This window comes from Apteryx rowi, unplaced genomic scaffold, assembly GCF_003343035.1.
Source record: "Apteryx rowi isolate R43461 unplaced genomic scaffold, aptRow1 scaffold_625, whole genome shotgun sequence".
NCBI lineage: Eukaryota > Metazoa > Chordata > Aves > Apterygiformes > Apterygidae > Apteryx > Apteryx rowi.
In genome coordinates, this window is record NW_020450900.1 from 30,478 (window position 1) to 50,301 (window position 19,824).

Genomic DNA, 19,824 nt, shown 5'->3' on the forward strand with positions numbered 1-19,824 from the left:
AACGGTTTCTTGAGATCCCTTCCATGAAGTGACTTGCCCAAGACCCAACCATAGAGTAAGAGCAGAAGAGGTTCCCTGACTCCCAGCCTGCTGCACTTGAGGCCAAACTTGAGTATGTCACCTTTAAGCTCTAGTTCCTCTTTCCATCTCTGGCAAGCTGCCTCAAGCACAGTACTTCCCATTTTGTTAGATGGGTACTGTAGAAACTGTAAAGAAGGCTCATGCTAATTGTTCACTCTGAGAGGTCACATTCACCTATCAAACCCATGCCAGCTGGGGCTTCTGTAAGATTAAAAAAGAGAGACAAACAAGAGGATTATTAAAAATTTAACTATATACCATATTTATTATCAATCCACAGGATAATCTGATTGCTACATGAGCTCATAAAAGCTATTTCACCTTTACAAAATTAAAAAAAAATGTGCCACAAGGATGTAATAACTGCTGATAACCAAGGACTGAATCTTAAAATTATAAATTTGCTGTAGAAAAGATTAAAAAAAATTATATTCACTTTAGAATTTTACTTTGAATAAAATATTCCCCTGTATAAAAAATAAAAAAGCTTGCTCTGGTTAGAATTAGAGTATTTTTCTTCTTCTTTTTTAAATCTGGGAATTTGCATAATATCTCTGTAATAGTTTTTTTTTTCTTTTCTTCCTATTGTACCACGCGGCATTCAAGCATAGCAGATCAGAAACAAACATGAGAAAAGCAGTCTTAAAATGTATGAAATCCACATGGGAAGTTCTACCTTCCTTTCCTTTCCTCTATTCTTTGAAGACACTTTAGCAAGAATAGCCTTGGAAAAGAATACAGGTGGGGAGGGACCTTCAATGTGCCATTAATTAGAGCAAGGTAATAAAAGGCTTTTCGTAAGTGCTTTCTTAATAAGGTGCAGAAGCAGACTGCAACGTTGCTAGTACTGCACTATGTACAATATTCACAATAGATTTTTTTTATTTAAAAATATTCCAGCTAGTTCACATTTTCTCTTCCATTCTGAGGCTTTCAGTTCCATCACAGCCTTGACAGCAAGAAGCGCAGCAGCACCACTTCCCTTGTGGTCAGTTGGTCCTCTTATGAAGCACTGGAACCTGCAAGTGGGCCAAAGTTCTTGGTTTTTTTCCTACGTAGTAACCTTGGAAGTCCGTCTGGATTCAGGTGTACATACTGACGGCTGGAGTCCTGAGTTAAAAACACTCCGGCCCCGGAGTCGGACACAGCAATGTTTTATATTGCCAAGGCTTTACCTTAGATTTGTCTAATGTGCGTCAAGGGATGAACCTCTCCTAGAGAAACATAAAATACAAAACCAAACAAAATAAAGCTAAAAAACACACCGTCAAAGGCTTAGCAGCTCTTGACTCTCGACTGGGTGATGTCTGACGTTTTCTTGATGACGCTAGCCCGTGTCTCGCGGTCTGGTCGGCTGCTGCTAGTGGAGGCTGTGGACACTACTTGTGGCAGAGGGAGGTCTGGGAAGGGGGGCCAGGAGCTGTTGTAAGGCAGTGGGCAGCTTTCTTCTTTGATGGTGACCTGGAGGTCAGGCTTGTTGGCTACAAAAGTAGCCATGCTGGGAAGCATATGAGAAGTGTTCCTCATTCCCAGATTGCTCAGATATTGTTTGCCTTCAATGTTTTTCTTCTGCCAATGAAGTCGTCCCTAAAAAAGGGAGAGAAAAAGAAGGAAGAAAGATTATGTGAGTGAATGTGACTTGGTGAAGTGCTCCAAGGAACAAGATGAATGCAGGAACATCCACAAACTGCACAGGAGTTACCCTGTCACTACAGCCAGAGTCTATAGCTGCTGGCTTTGCATGTCTTTGCTCTCAGCCATTTCTCCCTTTCTGAAGTTCTGTGTCTTAACTATGTTGGCTCTCCAGCACTCAAGAGACTCTGCCTACTCTCCTGATGGAAAATGAAGGCCTTTTTCTCAGTATGTTGAGGACAAAAATGGGCACAGATGCAAAAAAGCTCAGAACTTCAAATGGAAAGGTTTCCTCCATTACCAGAGAGAACACCCTCCTGCCAATGGGCAGCCCACAGAGACTTCACACCTCTCAAACAGCACCACCTAAAACTGTCAGCACAAAGTCCAACAGCAGCAGGTAAGGCTGCCAGGAAAACCAGTGTCACCTGATAGTGTGTCCACTGTGACAGCGTGAGGTTTGCCAAGCGAAGAAGAGCATCTGCTTCTTTCCCCAGCACACATGTCACAACGGCATGTTCTGTCAAAGGAGGGTCCTTGCTGCACGTGTGGAGGCGGGGGACTCACTGCCTCTGCCACGACCGGCCAAGCAAGCTAGAAGATTCCCGCTCCCCCACTCTCCTCCTGGCTATACAAAACCTCCTGGGGAGTCTCACTGAGCTTGTTTTTCAACTGCCCATGGAAGCAGGGAAAAATTACAGCCCATACAGCCCTCTGGTACAGGGCAGGGGAAGAACTGCTGTTAAAACCGCACTAGTAGCAGGTAGCAGATGCCAAGTGCTAACCTAGCCCCTCTATCCTGCAAAGACCTATTTTTCTGTCCCTTGCAGAATTTCAGTGATGTGACAGTCAYTGAAAAAGCCATTAGTGGCAGTCTGCATGCCAGCTTCACCCTAACCAAGACATGACTGATAAACCCAAGAGAGTTAGCCATGCAGTTACACAACTGTGCAACCTGCAGTTCTCCAAGGAGGAGGATTCAGAGGGGTTTCTGGGGAACACAGCAAGAGAGGGATTTGCAAGAGGCCTTTTGCAAAAATGCAGTTGACGCACAGGGAGCCTGAGGGCTGAAGTCCAGTCTTCAGTGAGCCTCCCCCAGCCTCTAAATACTCATGCAGATTGACAGGTCCAGTCACTTGATGGCAGCCACAAAAGAAAAGGTGGCTGCTGTTTTTGCAAAGGCACAGCTCAAAAAACATCCAGGGGGTGAGTACTTTCTCCATGGATCCCTTTCATTCAGCAATACCCAACTGATTCCTCAGGAAAGCTTTTTGCCTCACATACCTCATTCAAGTTGCATTCTATCACACATGTAGCCATTTCCTCCCATTGTGTGAGTCTACATGCCATTTAAGGAAAACAAAAGGAGTATGCTTGCAACAGACAAAATGCTCACTACCCAACAAGGTCAACGCATAAAGGGCACACACGTATACACGCTTACATGCACATGACAAAGCCCCCGGTTTGCTCCATATTAACAAACTAGCTGGCACTGCTGATAGTTCTGGTTCTCCAGAATATGATATATTTTCTCATGTGAATTAATCTGCTTGTAGTTTTGATAGATCAGGAGGAAGTCATATAGACATCAATTCCACTAGACAATCATTCAAACATTTGTCTCCCTTGAACCTTCCTAGTTTGTTTTTCTCCCCCAGCTATTACTAAAACGAAAAGAATAAAGAATAACTCAGGACACTGTTTTTGAGAATTTGCTCAGAAGTGCTAACAATCCAAAAAGCACTTACCTCTGCATTTTCTTCATCGCTTGGAACACTATCAGTCGTTTCACTTTCTGTCAAACAAAATAGAAGTAAAAAGGAAACTCATGTTATTCTATCTACAATAGCAAAATCCAGCTAAAGAGGCCCGATCCACTTCAAACAAGTACAATCAGAGTCAAGCCAAATAATCAGAAAACAACAGAAAAGCACGGACCCTCTGCCACAGTAATCTAAGGGCTAGGTAACACAGCTTCATTGAACAATTAGGGTAAGTTCACCTGGTTAGCACAGTCAATATGGATACACCCTGGAAAAGAGAGCAGTGGAGGCAGGAGAAGTGGATCTGTATTACAGCTTATATTTCTGGGTGGATGGGAGATCCCTGTCCTGGGCAGAGTCCCACAGGCAGGGAATGCCCTCTCTCCCTTACCCTCTCTTGGCAGCTTGAGGCCTGGCTAAAAGTAAAGTCCTTTCCAAATCCGTATTTTTATCTCCCTGCAAAATGAGCAAAAACTAAACCCCAGAGGAGATAACAGTGTTTTTGTTTCATAAACTGTTATCTCAGCCTGCTGCCTCAAGGGCTTGTTGTCACTTCTTGTGTTTTATTACTGTTGTTATACCTTGCTCTCATTTTGTTTTCCGTCACCCTTGCCCAGCTTCCCAGCATATTTCTCAACCCTCCATTCCACTCAAGCACATATAGATGCTGTTATCTCCTGAGTACCATAGCCCTATCACGCACCTCTGTGCACACTGTTCACCATTTCCACCAGAGCACAACCACACACACACGCACACTCCTCTTTTTCCCAAATAAGGGCCCATCCACAGCTAGTGCTCACTGTCCCCAGCAGCCTCCCAGCAACACCTCCACCCCATGCTCCTGCCCAACGCACCTCATTCCCACCTTCACAGGCTCACAGAATGCTTGAGGTTGGCAGGGACCTCTGGAGATCATCTAGTCCAACTTCCCTGCTCAAACAGGGTCAGCTAGAGCAGGCTGCCCAAGACCATGTCCAGATGGCTTTTAAATATCTCCAAGGATGGAGACTCCACAGCCTCTCTGGGCAACCTGTTCCAGTGCTCAGTCACCCTCACAGTAAAATAGTTTGTTCTTATATTCAAATGGAATTTCCTGTGTTTCAATTTGTGCCTATTGCTTCTTCTCCTGTCACTGGGCACCACTGAAAAGAGTCCAGCTCCATCTTCTTTATGCCCTCCCTTCAGATATTTATACACATTGATAAGATCCCTCCTGAGCCTTCTCTTCCCCAGGTAAAACAGTCCCAGCTCTCTCAGCCTCTCCTCATATGAGGGACACTCCAGCCCTTTAATCATCTTCATGGCCCTTCACTGACCTCACTCCAGTATGTCCATGTCTCTCTTGCATTGGGGAGCCCAGCACTGAACCCAGGACTCCAGATGTGGCCCCACCAGGGCTAAGTAGAGGGGAAGGATCACCTCCCTCGACCTGCTGGCAACGCTCTTCCTAAGGTAGCCCAGGATGCCATTGGTGTTCTTTGCTGCGAGGGCACATTGATGGCTCATGGTTGACTCGTCCACCAGCTCAACTACTAAAGACTATTGCTTCCGAACCTAGCACCTCCCCTATTCAGAGTCTCAGTTATAGCATGCAGTAAGCAGACGAGCTGCCTGAAACATTAAATCTAACTGTGAAGCCCTATAAAGTTAATACTGTGCAGGGCTTCTCATTCAGTGGCCTAGATAGAGATGTGACAAGGTGATAAAGTTGGCTAAATTAGCCAAACTAGGAGGAGGGAGGGAGAAGGCAGAAAAGTAATCTGTACAAAAGGAGAAATGGCCCTGGAGATAGAATCAATAGAAGGAATCCACAGAGAAACAAGAAGCAGATATTCCCTGACATGAAGAAACATGTGGTGACAAAAAAGGGTGATGCAGATGAAAAGGAATCCATCCTTGATGTTTATACATAACAAAATGCTGAGCAAGAGATAGCACTATAGTTAGCAAAGACAGGGAAGCTGGCCACTAGGGTATGGAAAGTTAGAGACGTTATTTGAATAACTGTCAAACACAAGATGAAGTTGACAAGAACAGCCTTGGCACTAAAAAAATTGGATTTCATAGACATCAGTGGAAATATGAGGAAACTCACAAAGGCCATTCATATCGTTTGCCTGAGCAACATCAGAAAGGAACAAGAGGTGTTTCTGAAATAAAACAGATTTATGTAGGACAGCTGATACCTCAGGCTACTTTTTTGTTGTTGTTTCAGAAGAGCTAAACTAACTGTTCCTGCACAGCTGTTATGGTCAAACTCTTTTCTCCCATTCAGCAATAGCACCTGACAGAGTAAGCAACTCTACCCAGCAAATGCATGAGCACAGAGTCAGGGCTCCTGTGGTTCTCCTATTGGATTTGCATGGAGCAAGATAAAGCCAGAACAGTCACAAATGTGTTACAAATTTCAGGCTTCTATCAAACTGCAGACCCTTACCCTCACTCCTGCCCTGACTCCTAAAGTCAAATGCTTTAAAAAAAGAAGTTCATAGATCACTTCAGGTGGGAAGGGATCTCTGGAGGTCTCTAATACAACCTCCTGCTCAAAGCAGGGCCAGCTGTGAGATCAGACTAGATTGCTCAGGGCCTTATCCAAGTCAGGTCTTGCAAATCTCCGAGAATGGAGACAGCACAAACTCTCTGGGCAACTTGTTCCACTGCCTGACTGTCCTTGTGGTGAAAAAGCTTTTCCTTCCATCCTGTTGGACCTTCTCTTCTTTCAATTTACACCTGTTGTTTCTCATACTCTCACTGTACACCACTGTGAAGAGCCTGACTGTCTTCCGGATAACCTCCCTGTAGGTTTGGGCAGGCTGCTGTTAGGTCCCCTCGAAGCTGTCTCTCCTCGAGGCYGAACAAGTCCCAGGTCCCTCAGCCTCTCCTCACAGGGCGAGTGTTCCAGCGCCACCATCCTGGTGGCCCTCGCCTGAACTTGCTCCAGTTTGTTGATGTCTTTCTTGTAATAGGGGGCCCAAAACTGGATGCAGTATTCCAGATGTGGTCTAACAAGTGTTGAGTAGAGGGGGATAATAGCTTCCCTCCATCTACTGGTTGTGCTCCTGCTAATACAGCCCAGGAGGCTGTTGGCCTTTGCTGCCAGGGCACATTGCTGGCTCACATTCAGCTCGCTGCCAACCAGGACCCCCAGAACTTTCTCCTGCAGAGCTGCTCCCCAGCCAGTCAGTCCCAGCCTGTATCGCTGCATGGGGCTCTCCCTTCCCAGGCACAGGCCTTTGCATTTGTCCTTGATGAATTTCATAATGTTCCTGCTGGCCCATTCCTGCAGCCTCCCCAGGTCCCTCTGGAAGGCAGCCCTGCCCTTGAGCATATCAACTGGTGCCTCCAATCTGGTGTCAACTGCAAACTTCGTAAGYGTGCACTCCACCACCTCCTACAGCCATTAATAAAGACATTAAACAGAACATGTCCCAGGATAGACTCTTTGCAGTACTCCACTTCTTATTGGCCTCCAGCTAGAGTTACCAGGATCCTCAAGAACTGTCTTGAAATGCTTTCAAAGGCATGTCAGTGGCATAAAATCATGTCTGTTCTATCCTAGTTATGGGTTAGCAGCTCCTGACATAAATTAGGTCAGCTGAAGGCCAGCAAAATAGTAAGACAACATCAAAGGATAACAGAAATACTTCAGTCGTTTCATTTCCCTTACGTAAGTTTGTTGCATTGACTGCAGCGGAGGCAGCACAGGACTTGTGCATGTCAGGGTGTTTCTCCTGTCACCAGATCACCCCCCTTTATTGTTACAGCCCAAGCAACAACTACCCCAACTCCCAGACCTTGATATTGACTTTTGTTTGCATTCCAAGTACTTAGATCCTTTAGCTGAGCTTAACACACCATTGTTGTGTTCACATATACATGAAAAGTTTTGCAAGAAGCATTTGGAAAAAAACCAAATGTTTCAAAGGCTGCATCTCCCACTGCTAATAAGTTAAAGCATCCCCCACCTCCTACCCCACCCTGCCTTACTCTGCAAACCCTTCTAAATGCTCTGGCCATTACAGACTAAATACATTGGGAAGCATGATCATATATCAACATATGTCAGACTAACACTGGAGGCAATTCAGAAGAACATCATACTATTCACCCTGGCCCAAAGATAAAATTCTTATATACATATTTTATAACAATGTGTCTGGAAGTAATTTGAGCCTAATGATTCAAAGGCAAAAACATGTGTAAAATAATAAATCTCACAAGGAACAATTTAATATTCAAGTTTGCCTAAAAAGATGACATTTCTGCTTCTATCCCAGTCTCCTGAGCAACATGTTAAAAAAAAGGAAGGACAGGTTGGATCTGAAATTTCTTCTACTTTCAAATGTGGTTTTGCCTTGCTTCCTATGGAAATAAAGCTTATATGATTGCAGGGGCTCTATATGGTGCACCCATGTGAACACTTTGTGTTCAGCTTGTGAACACATTGTCAGACTTGAATGAGGGACAAATATGTGCCAAAAACTAACTTCTTACCAGTTCTATGAAAATAAGGGAACAGATAAAGAAGAAAACCCATTAGTACTCTGACTTGGGGAAGGCTTGTTATCTCACCGCTTTTTAGATATCAGAGAATCCAGATGGGAGACAGACGTTAGAAGCCAGACTTCCACAGTTCTGCTGTTCACGGGACCACTTGTTATCAGTCACTACGTGGCTGTTCTAGTCTGCAGACTATTTGTAATACACAGATCCACTCCTCCAGGGCCCTCAGCTCCACATTTGCATCATGTATCATTAGTGCAACCCTTAGTACTCTGCATCCATGGTGCTAGGCACCAAGGAAATATATAGCAGAGATGATCTTTCATCTTTAATAATTCAGGGTGCAAGGGGGACACAACATATTTGCAGCATATCATTTGTACCATCGAAAATGCCCCTCTAATAAAAGATGCAAAGACCTCTCTGCATTATATCTAAAAAAAAGGTTTCTTTTTCCATTAGTCACAGGCTAAAAACTGCAGCATACGTTTCCATCTTCAGATCATGTACTGCTGAATCGTTTCCAGAGTAAAATGGAGAAAGAGGACTACGAGTTTTCAAGCTTCATTAAAAATAAGGAAGGCAGCAGACTAGACATTTCTGAATCTTTGCCAGCTACCCTGGAATATCCCCCTTTTCCCCAGTGGTGACCTCTGCCTCCTAGCTTGGCACTCCCTATCAAGCCAAGTGCCTTCCAAACCTTTCCCAGAAGGCGTGTAAAGAAAAATCAGGATGCTTACCTTCATAGGACGAGACAGGGGAGATCTGTAGGGGGTAGAGCTGGCTCATGCTGAGGGGTTGTTCATCACTTTCTGTTGTCACCTCTACCACCTGGCAAACATCAGGAGGATTGGCAACTATCACCTGCTCCTCGCTGCTGCCATCAAGGTGCGGCTGTCCTACAACTTGGGGTTAGAAAAAAAAAAAAAAAAAAAAACCACATTGCTCATAATACCTTGACCCTGCTGAACCTCTGATTGCTTATCCTTAGGGACTGGGTGGTATTTGAATAACCTGGAGCCTTTAATTCAGTCTCAGCACTTTCTTCCATGGCCATCTGCTTTCGGTGGGACTTCTAAAGGAAACCTGTGTGATTTATTTAGTTTCCAACACCTTCAAAGAAATTTCCTTTCCACTTGTGACCACTGGAAATGCCTAACTCTCCCCTGCCTCTCCTGGGAAATGTGTCCTTTGACATGACACACCAGCTGTCTAGATGCTTTCACAGGGAAGGACTTATAGACCTTGGCAAGCCAAGCTCCAGACTGACCAGAACATCACTTGCTCGGACCAGTGAGGCTCCGAACTAGTGTAAAAGTGGCTGCAGATTTCCCCTCCAAATCTCAGAGAGCATCACCACCCAGCAGGTTGCCAACATCCCATGGACTCTGGGTGCTCTGAGGTGAATTAGGCACTGTAAGAGTAAATGGGTCAGAACTGGCATGCAAACAACTGGCCACGTAATACCTAGTGGAACTCTGATTTACATATGACATGAATCCRCCAAGAATTTTCCTCCAATTAGATGTTTGTTGTCACAAATCCTTGCAGTGCCAGTGATGGCATATAGAAAAATACGGTCATACCTGTAGTCTGTAATGCTCAGGGTCTGTGACTGGAAGCTACAGCCTGGTTAGCTGTTAACAGAGGATTTTCCTATTCTGCCAGGCACATGATGTTTAGGACCAAATTAACACTATTTATTTCAATGGAGTGAAGGCAGCATGGGTGCTTTGCAAGTGTTCCAAAACACYTTCCAGACATTAATCATGCTACACAACACCGTTCTGAAACAGTGGAATAACCTGAGGTACCAGCAGGTTAATGGACAAACAAAACTGTGTTGAAAGCCAGAACCTCAGATCTCTACAGCTGCTTGAGACAATTTCCTCTGTGTTGTACAGCTCCATTTTTTACTTCAGCCATACGAACACAGGACAACTGCATTAATCCAGTGCTGAGCTGAAAGCCACTAACTAAACAGGAACAGCACACAGGCATGGTGCCATCTCACAGGATGACTAACCAGAATACACAGCTATCCAAGAGAAAAGGAAGAGCTACAGAGATTCTTTCACTGGAACATAAAGCACCAAGAGGAGCAATCTTCATACAGGCAAATTCCTACCAATTTCAACCAGCGTTTGGAAGGATTTTGTGTTACAGAAACTGGTTCAGATGCATTTGCGTGTTATGAACTGCTGTTAGTCTTAAAAGAACTACGCAATGATGAATGCAGTTGCCTATTTTAAGTTTTATGTAGGACCTATTCTACTAGAGTTTTGAGGCACCAACAGTCCATCCCACTTGGTAATACAATTCTGGAAATGGCCAATATTGGATGTTTCAAAGCACAGGATAGTTAATTTACCAAGTTACAAAGGACTGAGTCATTAGAAATTCAGACAGAATATTCTTTCTTGGACCCATGATGTACAAAAATGCAGGCAATGAAACACAATAGCTCTTGAAATTCTTCTATTAAGTGACCTAATTATTCTGATTATTAATAAAAAGATTTCATGAAAAGCAAAAGATAAAATCTTTTCCTGGATGAACTAAGGTACATATACATGAATACACATGCTTATGTACACAAACTATTCCTGCCTTGTTATCTTTAGACTAGGCTAGAACAAAACTTCTTGAAAAAAAAAGTAGCAGGTTTTTCTCCCAGGGAAAAACTGCATTTCATTTTGTTTTGTGAAGTGCTGAGTAACTCCCCCAAACTTGGATGTGTATTTCATGAGGCAATTCCAACAAATAGAAAATTACATAAATACTTGACAGTCTTTTTTTTTTTTTTTTTTAAGAAGCCTAATCACTACAATTACTACCATTTTGCTCTAGACATTTTATCTCCACTGTAACCAAACCTTTCCTGATTCTGAAACAATCGCTTTTTACTGAGCGGGGGAGGAAACACAGCCTCCCACCCCTCTACCCCTGTTCATTTTTTATCAGGGAGAAAACAGTATTGTGCAACACCATCATGATAAAAGCAGACCATCCTTTTATCTTTCTCCTCAGTACCTGAAGAATTCCTACCCACCCCAAGAGATAAATTCAATGCAGCAAAAAATATTGCTCACTTGGGCAAAACGCAACTGCTTTACCTTGAGCTGTACTATGTCAGAAAACATTGCTGGTGCTGTTTCTGTTCTTCCTCCCTCCAGCTGACTTTCCTCATTTCTGCAGAATTAATCTATTCCCCCCCCCATTTATATTAAAAACCTGCTTGGGGTGCTAAATAAGGATTTCTCTCTTCAGTTTGGATAAGCACCACACTTCATAAGCTATTAATTATGCAACAGAGGATCACAGTTACACACCCAAACCTTGTTGTTCTGCTTCTGAAAGTGGATTTGGAGCCTATTGACAGGGCAAAGGCAGAAGAAGCTAGCCAGAGATATCCCCTGTGAGTCCAAGGGAAAATGAAAGTCTGTAATGTGCAAATTCAGTTCTGCTCCTCTGAACATGTTGCTTGGTTTTCACGGTACACCTTTGACTACTCTCGTATGTTGATGCTGCTGTTATGGGTCCTGTCCTGTAAATTATTGAGGTCTCCTAAGGTGTAACATGCATTCATCTCATAATAAAATTTAAAAAAAAAGTTCAGGATATGCTGTACTGCAGAAAACCAAGCTGTCTGCAGCAAAATGACTCTCAACTGACACTAGTGGATTTTGGATAACATCAGATACATTCTAAAGACTGTTTTAATTGTTCCCTGTTTGCTTCCAGTAAAACAAAGCATCAGGGAATGAAGCTTCTTCCCTGGGACTGTGTATCAGCCTTGGGCTATTTCAGATTTATTTATGAGTTAGTCAGGAAATATACTTCACTATTCCTTCAAGTTATAAAACCCTCTTTAATAGCAAGAGCAAAACCCATGTCCTAATATTCTTAGGAAAGCAAGGGCTGGTTAAATAAATTGCCATAAAGAGAGAAAAAGTACTCATAAATGCCTCAACCATAAAAATACTTGAGGGGATTGACTTTACACAAAGCCCTGTGACCTAAGAAATGGACATCAAAAATAGTCACTGCACATAATATCTGCCATTTCTGCAAACACAAGATTAACATATTTTTCAAACACCTTCTCTGTATGCAGAAAAGTGGAATTCTAGAGAAAGTGGYATATGGGTCACATTTCTAGGAGCCCGCATTGCAATGACAACCTTAGCCAAAAAAAAAGCTGTCAAAAAACAGCCCAATTATTCTACCAAGAACCAATTATTCACACTCTGAGATGACAGCTAATTCCTAGTGTACGAGTTTCTAAATACAGTCTTCAGTGATCTCTGTTGTTAGCTCTGTGATGTTAAGAACTAACTCTGCTACTGAGGTACCAGTAAAAAGAACTGAGTTCCTCCATTTCATACATACATTTAAAGTCACAAATAAAATGGCACCCTACACACAGCCTTTCCCGGAGCAATGGGAAACAGTGATCCAAATCCAGTGTAACTCCCCTGTGACACTAGCTAAAGTCCCCTCATAGCTAAGCAGCACTCTGTGGAGCGAGTTAATCCCAGGAAAGGCCACCTGAATGAAAAGGCTGGCAAGGCCTTGGCTCTCGGGAGATGCACTGTGCCACAGCAGCACCACTCACCACCTCTGTGAGGCCGTGGGGCTGGCCTGCAACCAGCACCTCATATGGGCTGGGCTAGCAAAAAAAAGCATGGGTGTGATTATAACCGTGTTGTTTCTTGAAGTGCAAAATGATGCTGGAAAGGTCAGTTTGGCACAGCCAAAAGGCTTATTCTGGTATCACCTGTTTCACAAAATTGCATTTTAAGTCACCTGTATGCCTAGCACATATGAAAAGCATAGGAGTACTTACCTACAATGTTCACTGTACTGTCAACTTCATTTTTTATACTGGAGGACAGGAAATAGTCAGAAGTGACATCATTTAGCCCATTAATCCCAAAAGATGATTCAACTGGCTCTTGCTAGAATGAAAACAAAACAGTTGGGTCAGGTTTATTTTAGGAGCCTGGACTCAATTCATCTCTTTGTTCTGAGATGATAACAAATCAAAACACTTCTGCCTGACACGTACCCACTGCTCCCTGTTAAACACAGTACTAAGATGAACATTTTGGTTCTCTGAGAAGAAGCCAGAGTTTATTTCATTTCCAAATCTTCCCCTCTGAAACTAAAGTTATTTTTAATTTTCAGATTTAAAGTGATCCTTCAGAGAGCAAGAAATTAGTGTGCTATTTACTACAAGAAATTAACATTTGGAACAAACAAGGAAGAAACATTGCTTTAAAACAGTGTTCTATTTAATATTCATCCTCTTTCCCTTCCAAACACGCTGCATCTCTCATCACTCTTTGAAAGGAAGCCTTAGCTTCTGTGTAGTAATTACTAAATTCTAGCCTTAATTTTTCTCTGCAGCAAGCCTGAAAGCAAACCAAAGTGTTTACACTAAAAACAGCCTTTTAGATCACATCATAAACATTACCATAGGGCAATAGTGTTGGGAAAACACCACCTGTTCTACATACACTGAGCTGCCCACAAGATGCATTTCTATACATCTGTTACATTCAGATGGGGATCTAAGAAACTCCCTTCAGAACAGACTGCAAAAGTTCTAATTCCATAATTTCAGGATTTCTTTAAAAAGCTATGAACACTTTTAAAGGATTAACTACAAAACCAACCTCCTCCCTTTTACTGGTTCCCTGACAAGGACTATCAGGTACAAAGTGTAAAGTCTTCCGCTCTTATTCTGGGCCAACAATGCCAACGTTGAAGTCCTGCATTGCTGTTGACCTAGAGACATCTGCAGAGAGAGCCATAACTGCCAGTCTGATCTGATGGTGTGTCGTGCCCATTTTTACTGGCCTAAAACACTTCAGCAAGTGTAGGGCAAAGGCAAGCCTCAAGCCTTGTGGTGTCAGCCCTTCACTGTACTAACCCCATAAACTTTTCTCATGGGGACAAAAGCTGTGGGGACAGTGTGACAGTTCTTTTCTGGATGCCACATGCTGCAACTGCAATCAATTCAATAAGAGGTGTCCCTTTGACACAAGTGTCTGCTTGTCCAGCCATTAAGCAAGGCCAAAATACACATACCCTGTTCCAAGGCCCCTTTGCAAACCAGAAGAGTGCAAAGAAGCTTTAGAAGAATGGCAGCTAGGTCTCTGATAAGCCACACCGGTTGTGTCAACCCACAAGTCAAAGAATTGGAGTATCCAATACAAAGCTGGAAAAGATAAAATTAGCTCCTACTGATCCATCAAGGATCATAGACTGCAGAGACAGATTAGGACTGTACAGAGGGGTCCTGAGCCTCCAGTGTTGTACAGTGCTCCTGAAAACCCTTGGCCAATACAGCAGCCCCCATGGGAATGCAGCAGGCAGAGCAACTTGCTCAGCTTTACTAAGGCTTAGTTATAAAACTATTTTGGTAGCCCCTTTAGAGCTGTAGAAATAAAAATACATCTTAGAACTCAGGTGATGGTGCCAGATCCACAAAGGGACTTGGACACCGCCACAGTCAGTGTTAAATCACCTAACTTTGCCGTGTCCAAATGCCTGATGGAAGACTAAGCTAAATGCATAGGGAAAGGTGCCACTTAGATTAAAAAAGGTCTGAATGGGGAGCTGCACGCACAGTCAACATGCAGCATCTCAGCTCTAAACTTTGTTTCAAAGGAAAGCACCTATTTTTATTTGAACTACTCAAATACTTACGGCCTCTTCCCATTGCTAAGTATTCATGTTCCAACAGAAAGGCCCCATCTGACCAAAAGCCCAGTGGCTAGGACACTTACCTGCAAGGTGGGAGACACTTATCTGCAAGGGGGACTGCCCTTGTCTAATGTAGAAGAGGAATTTGGTACAGCCTAGGTCTCACCTCCGCAGAGGAGACAGGCAGGGAAGTGCCCTGACTGAGCATCCTGCTCAAACCCAGCATCACCACTCTGCTCAGCAAGATCTGGCAGCATTGTTCACCGCAAGAGTGGTCACCTTAGGGCCTTGGGTGCCCACAGGGTCTGGCAGCAGCTACACGAGGGAGCTTAATGTTAGGCTTTGTTATGCTAGTGCCTTTGTAGATCTGCCCTCTGATCCTTAGCTTCTCCCTCTGTTTATGTTACCCCACAGAATTTAACAGGTAGATCATGGAACAGCCTCCCACTTACCTTCACTGAATAGAGCTTTTCAAGATAACTGCAAGGCTTTCAGTAAAAAATGGAGATTCAGATTGCAGGAATCCACATCACCAACCAAAGAAATTGTTAAGTAGGTTTCAGTGTTCAAAAATGGATATTTGCATTAACTCAACCATCACCTTTCCTCACTATTACTGCCTTCAATATTCAATAGCCTATCTAATAGTAGCTGAGCATAGAACAAGTATGTATTTTAAAATCTATGCATATTTGGAAGTCAGCTCATGTATACATTTGTTAGAATAATGGAGAACAGACAGGAATACCACTGGGCCCCAGATCAAAACCTGCAAGAGCTAACTGGCCATAACATAATTAGTGGTTGGCATATGCTCCTAGGTACCATTCGCAGGCGTATATATATATATATATATATATATGTACTAGAAGCATAGCGAGGTCAGCTTACTACTGCCATAACATTTGTGTGCAGTTCAGGGCAATTGAGCTGCAAGAAGGTGCTCCCAAAAGTTGAGAGCATCTCCCTGCAGACATCTACTCCCAGGCATAATGCCAAGAGTAATAATCTCCAGACATCACTGGAACTCCCTCAGTAATGAGTATTTGTGAGATTAATCTTAATGAAGAGGACAAGATTGTTCAAGCACCTCTATGGCTCTTCAGGTATTTAATACTTCGACTAAAAGAAAGATTACAAAGGAAGGGAACAGCAATGTGCTGCTGCCAGCTTTGAAAGGCATCATCTGCTGCTCTGCTCTGACAAACAGAGTGTACTGGCTCCCTTTGAGTGCAGGTTATGATCGGAGTCACATTATAACAAACAAATGTGATGATAAAATCAAGATACCATGGTTAAAAAGTGGTTCCTTAAAGTCAGTTTAAAATTACAGACAAATAAAGCAGTATTCTGATATGTAATTATACAAATCACGACTGCCAGAAGAGTTCCTTCCTTTCAAATCCAATTTTAATATAGGAATTTTTTCAAAAATGGCCTCAGCATTCAYCTGGCCTAGACTACCTGCTGGCCACAGCATTCAGCAATGCCTTCATGGGCTGCATCACACAGACATGAGAACCACAGTCCTTGACAAGCAAATAGCAGAGGACTGAGCTTCTGTTCTGTCACCACACACACTGCTACATGCTACTACAGGCTGTGGGTTCAGTAATCAAATCCCAGATTTCAGTGAAAGATCCAAGAACACAAACTTTATTGAAGCTTGAAAGTCTGAAAGCTTTGGAATTTATTTTTGAAAAGCTGAAGCAAGTTCAAGTATTTAATACTGACCATTTCAAAGAGGCCCTCAGCAGAACTGCTAAAGCTAGGAAATGCCATGCTTTGTATGCAAATGTGAGTTTGGGTCCATGCTCTGAATAAGCAGAAACCTCAGATGACTGATGAGATTTACAACTGAGTTATCCTAACTTACAAAACATGAGCAGAACATGAAGCTGTGACAGAACTTCCCCCCTTGCCTAAATGAAAATGAATTTCCAACGCMCTATGAACACAAATTAATTGGTCCAAAAGGTAGTTCCATTGTTCAGAAGCATTCCTTCCATAATTACTTTACTTCTACTTACACAGACAAACAAACGGCAAATGTTTTGCCAAGGCTGTCAGTTTTCCAACCTCCAGGCATTGCAACACAAGGGCTGTGTCAGCTGATGACGTCAGTCATGGCTGCAACAGGCTTCACGTTTTAGAAAAAAAAAATCAAACATCCAATGTAACTGAAGCTACTTAAGGAAACCACAAGCATGGGAGATCTGCAAATATCCACCACAAAATACTGTTGGGTCTATTAAAAAAATTTGCAACAGATTGTTTTCACAAGCTCTCACATGATTAAACAGCCACTTCTTACCTTAATTTGTTTGAATTTGTCATCCTTCTCGGACTTTGTTTTTTTTCCTGCAACAACAGAAAGATTTCTTACAGTCCTCTGTACAATGAGATATTCTCCACTCCTTCTATATGTGCTAGGAAATAGCACAATGTGCCTCAAAATGGCAGCATCTCATAGGAAAAAGAGAAGTCATTTGGCTTAATTTTAAACCTGCTTTAAGGCCTGGGCAGTCAAAAATTCATCTTGAACATTTTGGCTTTGTGTTTCATTTTAGAAGGGCTACAAAAAAGGAGCACTGATAGGACTGATGGAAGCAAYTTCAGTCAGAAAATAAGATGAAAAAATTGGAACTCAGAGTGACAAACTAAGAGACAAAGCCTAAAAAGGAGAAGGAAGGGGGAGAAAAATACTCCTAATGAAAAAAATCAAAATATATGTCTCATCACATTTGAGAGATGCTCTCACTGTAATTACAGTAAAAGGGAGATGGTTCTTTGATTTAACATGTAAAAAGAGATCACAGTTAATTTCAACAAATATTTTTGTAAATAGTTGCAACCTGGGGTGGAAGGGGGGGAGTACATATTATAATTAATGCAAAGTGGTTTATGCAACCATGCTGGATTTGAGAATCCAGAAAAAAAAACAAAAAAAACACATACAGCCCTCACAAAACCTCATGCTCCTTGGCAGGCCTTGACATTGCTGCCCCTGCTCTGACCTGAGCAGGCCCTGCCGTGGAAGCTGAGACCAGCTGATGGAAGCTGAGCTCTTCCCACTGTTTGTGCAGATGTGTCCCATGCATTTCCCCCATCCCTACTACAAGGTAGCACTGCGAATTAGAAATATTTGCAGACAAATTCTTTTGCTCTCACTCATACATGAACTTAGCCATGTGGCATGCAGAAAGGGTGAGGAAGAATATATACAAGGCCCCAAATATGCCACAGATATACAGCAACTGGTGACTTGCTGCAGAATCCTCTCCTGCTACAGCTCCAGAATCTCAGCTTTCATTCTCAACTTTTCTAGTTCTTACAGCTATGAGAGGAACTGACCACAATGGAACAGAATACGGTTTAGGGAAATATGCCTGAATGTACAAAATACATCATAGACCAGAGATCAGAAACAATTTTAAAGCAAAATTTTTCATGCTTTTTCTAGATTGATCTTCCTTTCATAGCCTAGTTCTGCCCCATAAATGCTGGAGTTCCTTATCTTCATTTCCAAACACTTTTACTTAAGATGTTTCTTTTCAATCTGAGTTTAAGAAAGCAGCAAATTGAGCTATGGGTGAAATGAATCGGATTTTACAGCAAGACTGTGCATTTGGACTGCACGTTATCTTTTCATCCAAAATTCCTAGGCACTGTGGTCTAGAAGAATAAGTCAATGTTTCTAACTCATAAGCAACCAAATATTCATGAGGTTGACCTGGTGGTTGGGACCTCTCCTGGCATGTGGGAGACTTAATCCCTAAACTAAAGTTGGGGATTTAAACACAAGTCTTACCTGCTTTACCAAGTATTGTTCTGTGGGGGCAAACAGGACAGTCCTTGTCACTCATTCTGGTGGCCTAGTTTAGTTACTTAAGAAATGGTTTCATGGTTTAATGTTCTGAAGGAGAGATATATCCCCACGATGTCAAACTTGGGAGTTTGTTCCTTGTATGGAAAACCAGGATGCTGAATTTGCACTCCCAACTCCACGCAGCAGCTTCATCCCTATGTCCTTCTACAGAATCAGCTTTTCTACATTTGCTGTTCAGCTACATCAATATCTGCCACAGCTATGCTTAAATGTGCACTCCTCCCACTCAGTTCAAAAACACGAGTTTATTTCTACCCTTGTTTGAAAACAGACAGCAGGATGTCTGCCTCCAGATTCTGAATGAGCTTTACTTTGTTAAATACACCGAGTTCTAAAATCCCCCTAATCTGCATCCTTGACTGAAGGGGTACTGTAAATGAGACCCAGTTCTCCCATGAGAGCTAGGGAATAGGCAGATATGGCTCTATGCTGCCTTTGTTCTTTAGGATACCTCATGGGGACTGTGATTTTGGAAGTGCTACCACAGATAAATGTAAAGGAGCTCTTCTCCATGGTATTCTCAGCCTCCTGAACCCGTGCTTTAATTCAGTACTCACATTAACACCTCCTTCAGAAAAAAATTTCTCCTGATTCAGGTTAAGGGTGTTTGTCACACTGCAAATTTTCAGCTGTTTACACTGTATCTCTGTCTCGTATTAAATCCTGGCCATTTGGCAGCATTTCCTTGGAACCCCAGAATTTAAACAAGCTAGGTACCTGGGTTGGAATCTAAACACAACACCACTGGCTTTAATAGAACTAAGACAATTTACATGAGATCACCAGTTTTGGGGGATCATATCTTGTTGATCCTCTCTCAAAGTATCTTGTTCTGTTAATGGAACATAGTCCATTTTTCACAGAGAAGTTCCGAACTTCTGGGAAATGTCTGGATAAAAGTGTCTGACATTACAGCAGCTGAAGGAAAACTGGCACATTTTGCAGACCCCAGTATCCTCAGTAGTTTTCACTGACAAAATCGTAACAATGTACCCAACACCCTTTGGATATTCACAAGCTCTCTTGTCTACCTTTTTTGGATGGTCTTTCAGATAATGGCAACATCCGGTACACCCTGAAGGCATTGTTTCCTTTCTTTATACTTTTGTCCTTCACTTCTTCTATATCAGGCAAAGAGTTCATAGCACATCGGAAGTTTGCCTTCCACGTTTTTGGATCAGGTTTATCTACTCCTGACTGGTATTTTCCTAAGCAAGAAAAGAAAGTTAGGTACAT

The 19,824-nt window shown here is 42.6% G+C and overlaps 1 protein-coding gene across 4 annotated transcripts in view; it reads right to left on the bottom strand.

The window, feature by feature from the left end:
- Positions 1-316: 316 nt before the first annotated feature.
- Positions 317-19,824, bottom strand: part of IRF2 (interferon regulatory factor 2) — a 43,858-nt gene continuing 24,350 nt past the window's right edge. For 2 of the 4 annotated variants that reach the window (XM_026084056.1, XM_026084055.1), the window contains exons 5-11: positions 19,620-19,796; positions 17,014-17,060; positions 15,152-15,187; positions 12,835-12,946; positions 8,726-8,890; positions 3,465-3,511; positions 317-1,668 (exon numbers count right to left, since the gene is read on the bottom strand). In XM_026084056.1, the coding sequence (XP_025939841.1) occupies positions 1,357-1,668; positions 3,465-3,511; positions 8,726-8,890; positions 12,835-12,946; positions 15,152-15,187; positions 17,014-17,060; positions 19,620-19,796 (896 nt within the window). In that variant the 3' untranslated portion in view covers positions 317-1,356. The remainder of the gene's footprint in view (positions 1,669-3,464; positions 3,512-8,725; positions 8,891-12,834; positions 12,947-15,151; positions 15,188-17,013; positions 17,061-19,619; positions 19,797-19,824) is intronic. The other 2 variants (XM_026084057.1, XM_026084058.1) reach the window with 2 other exon arrangements.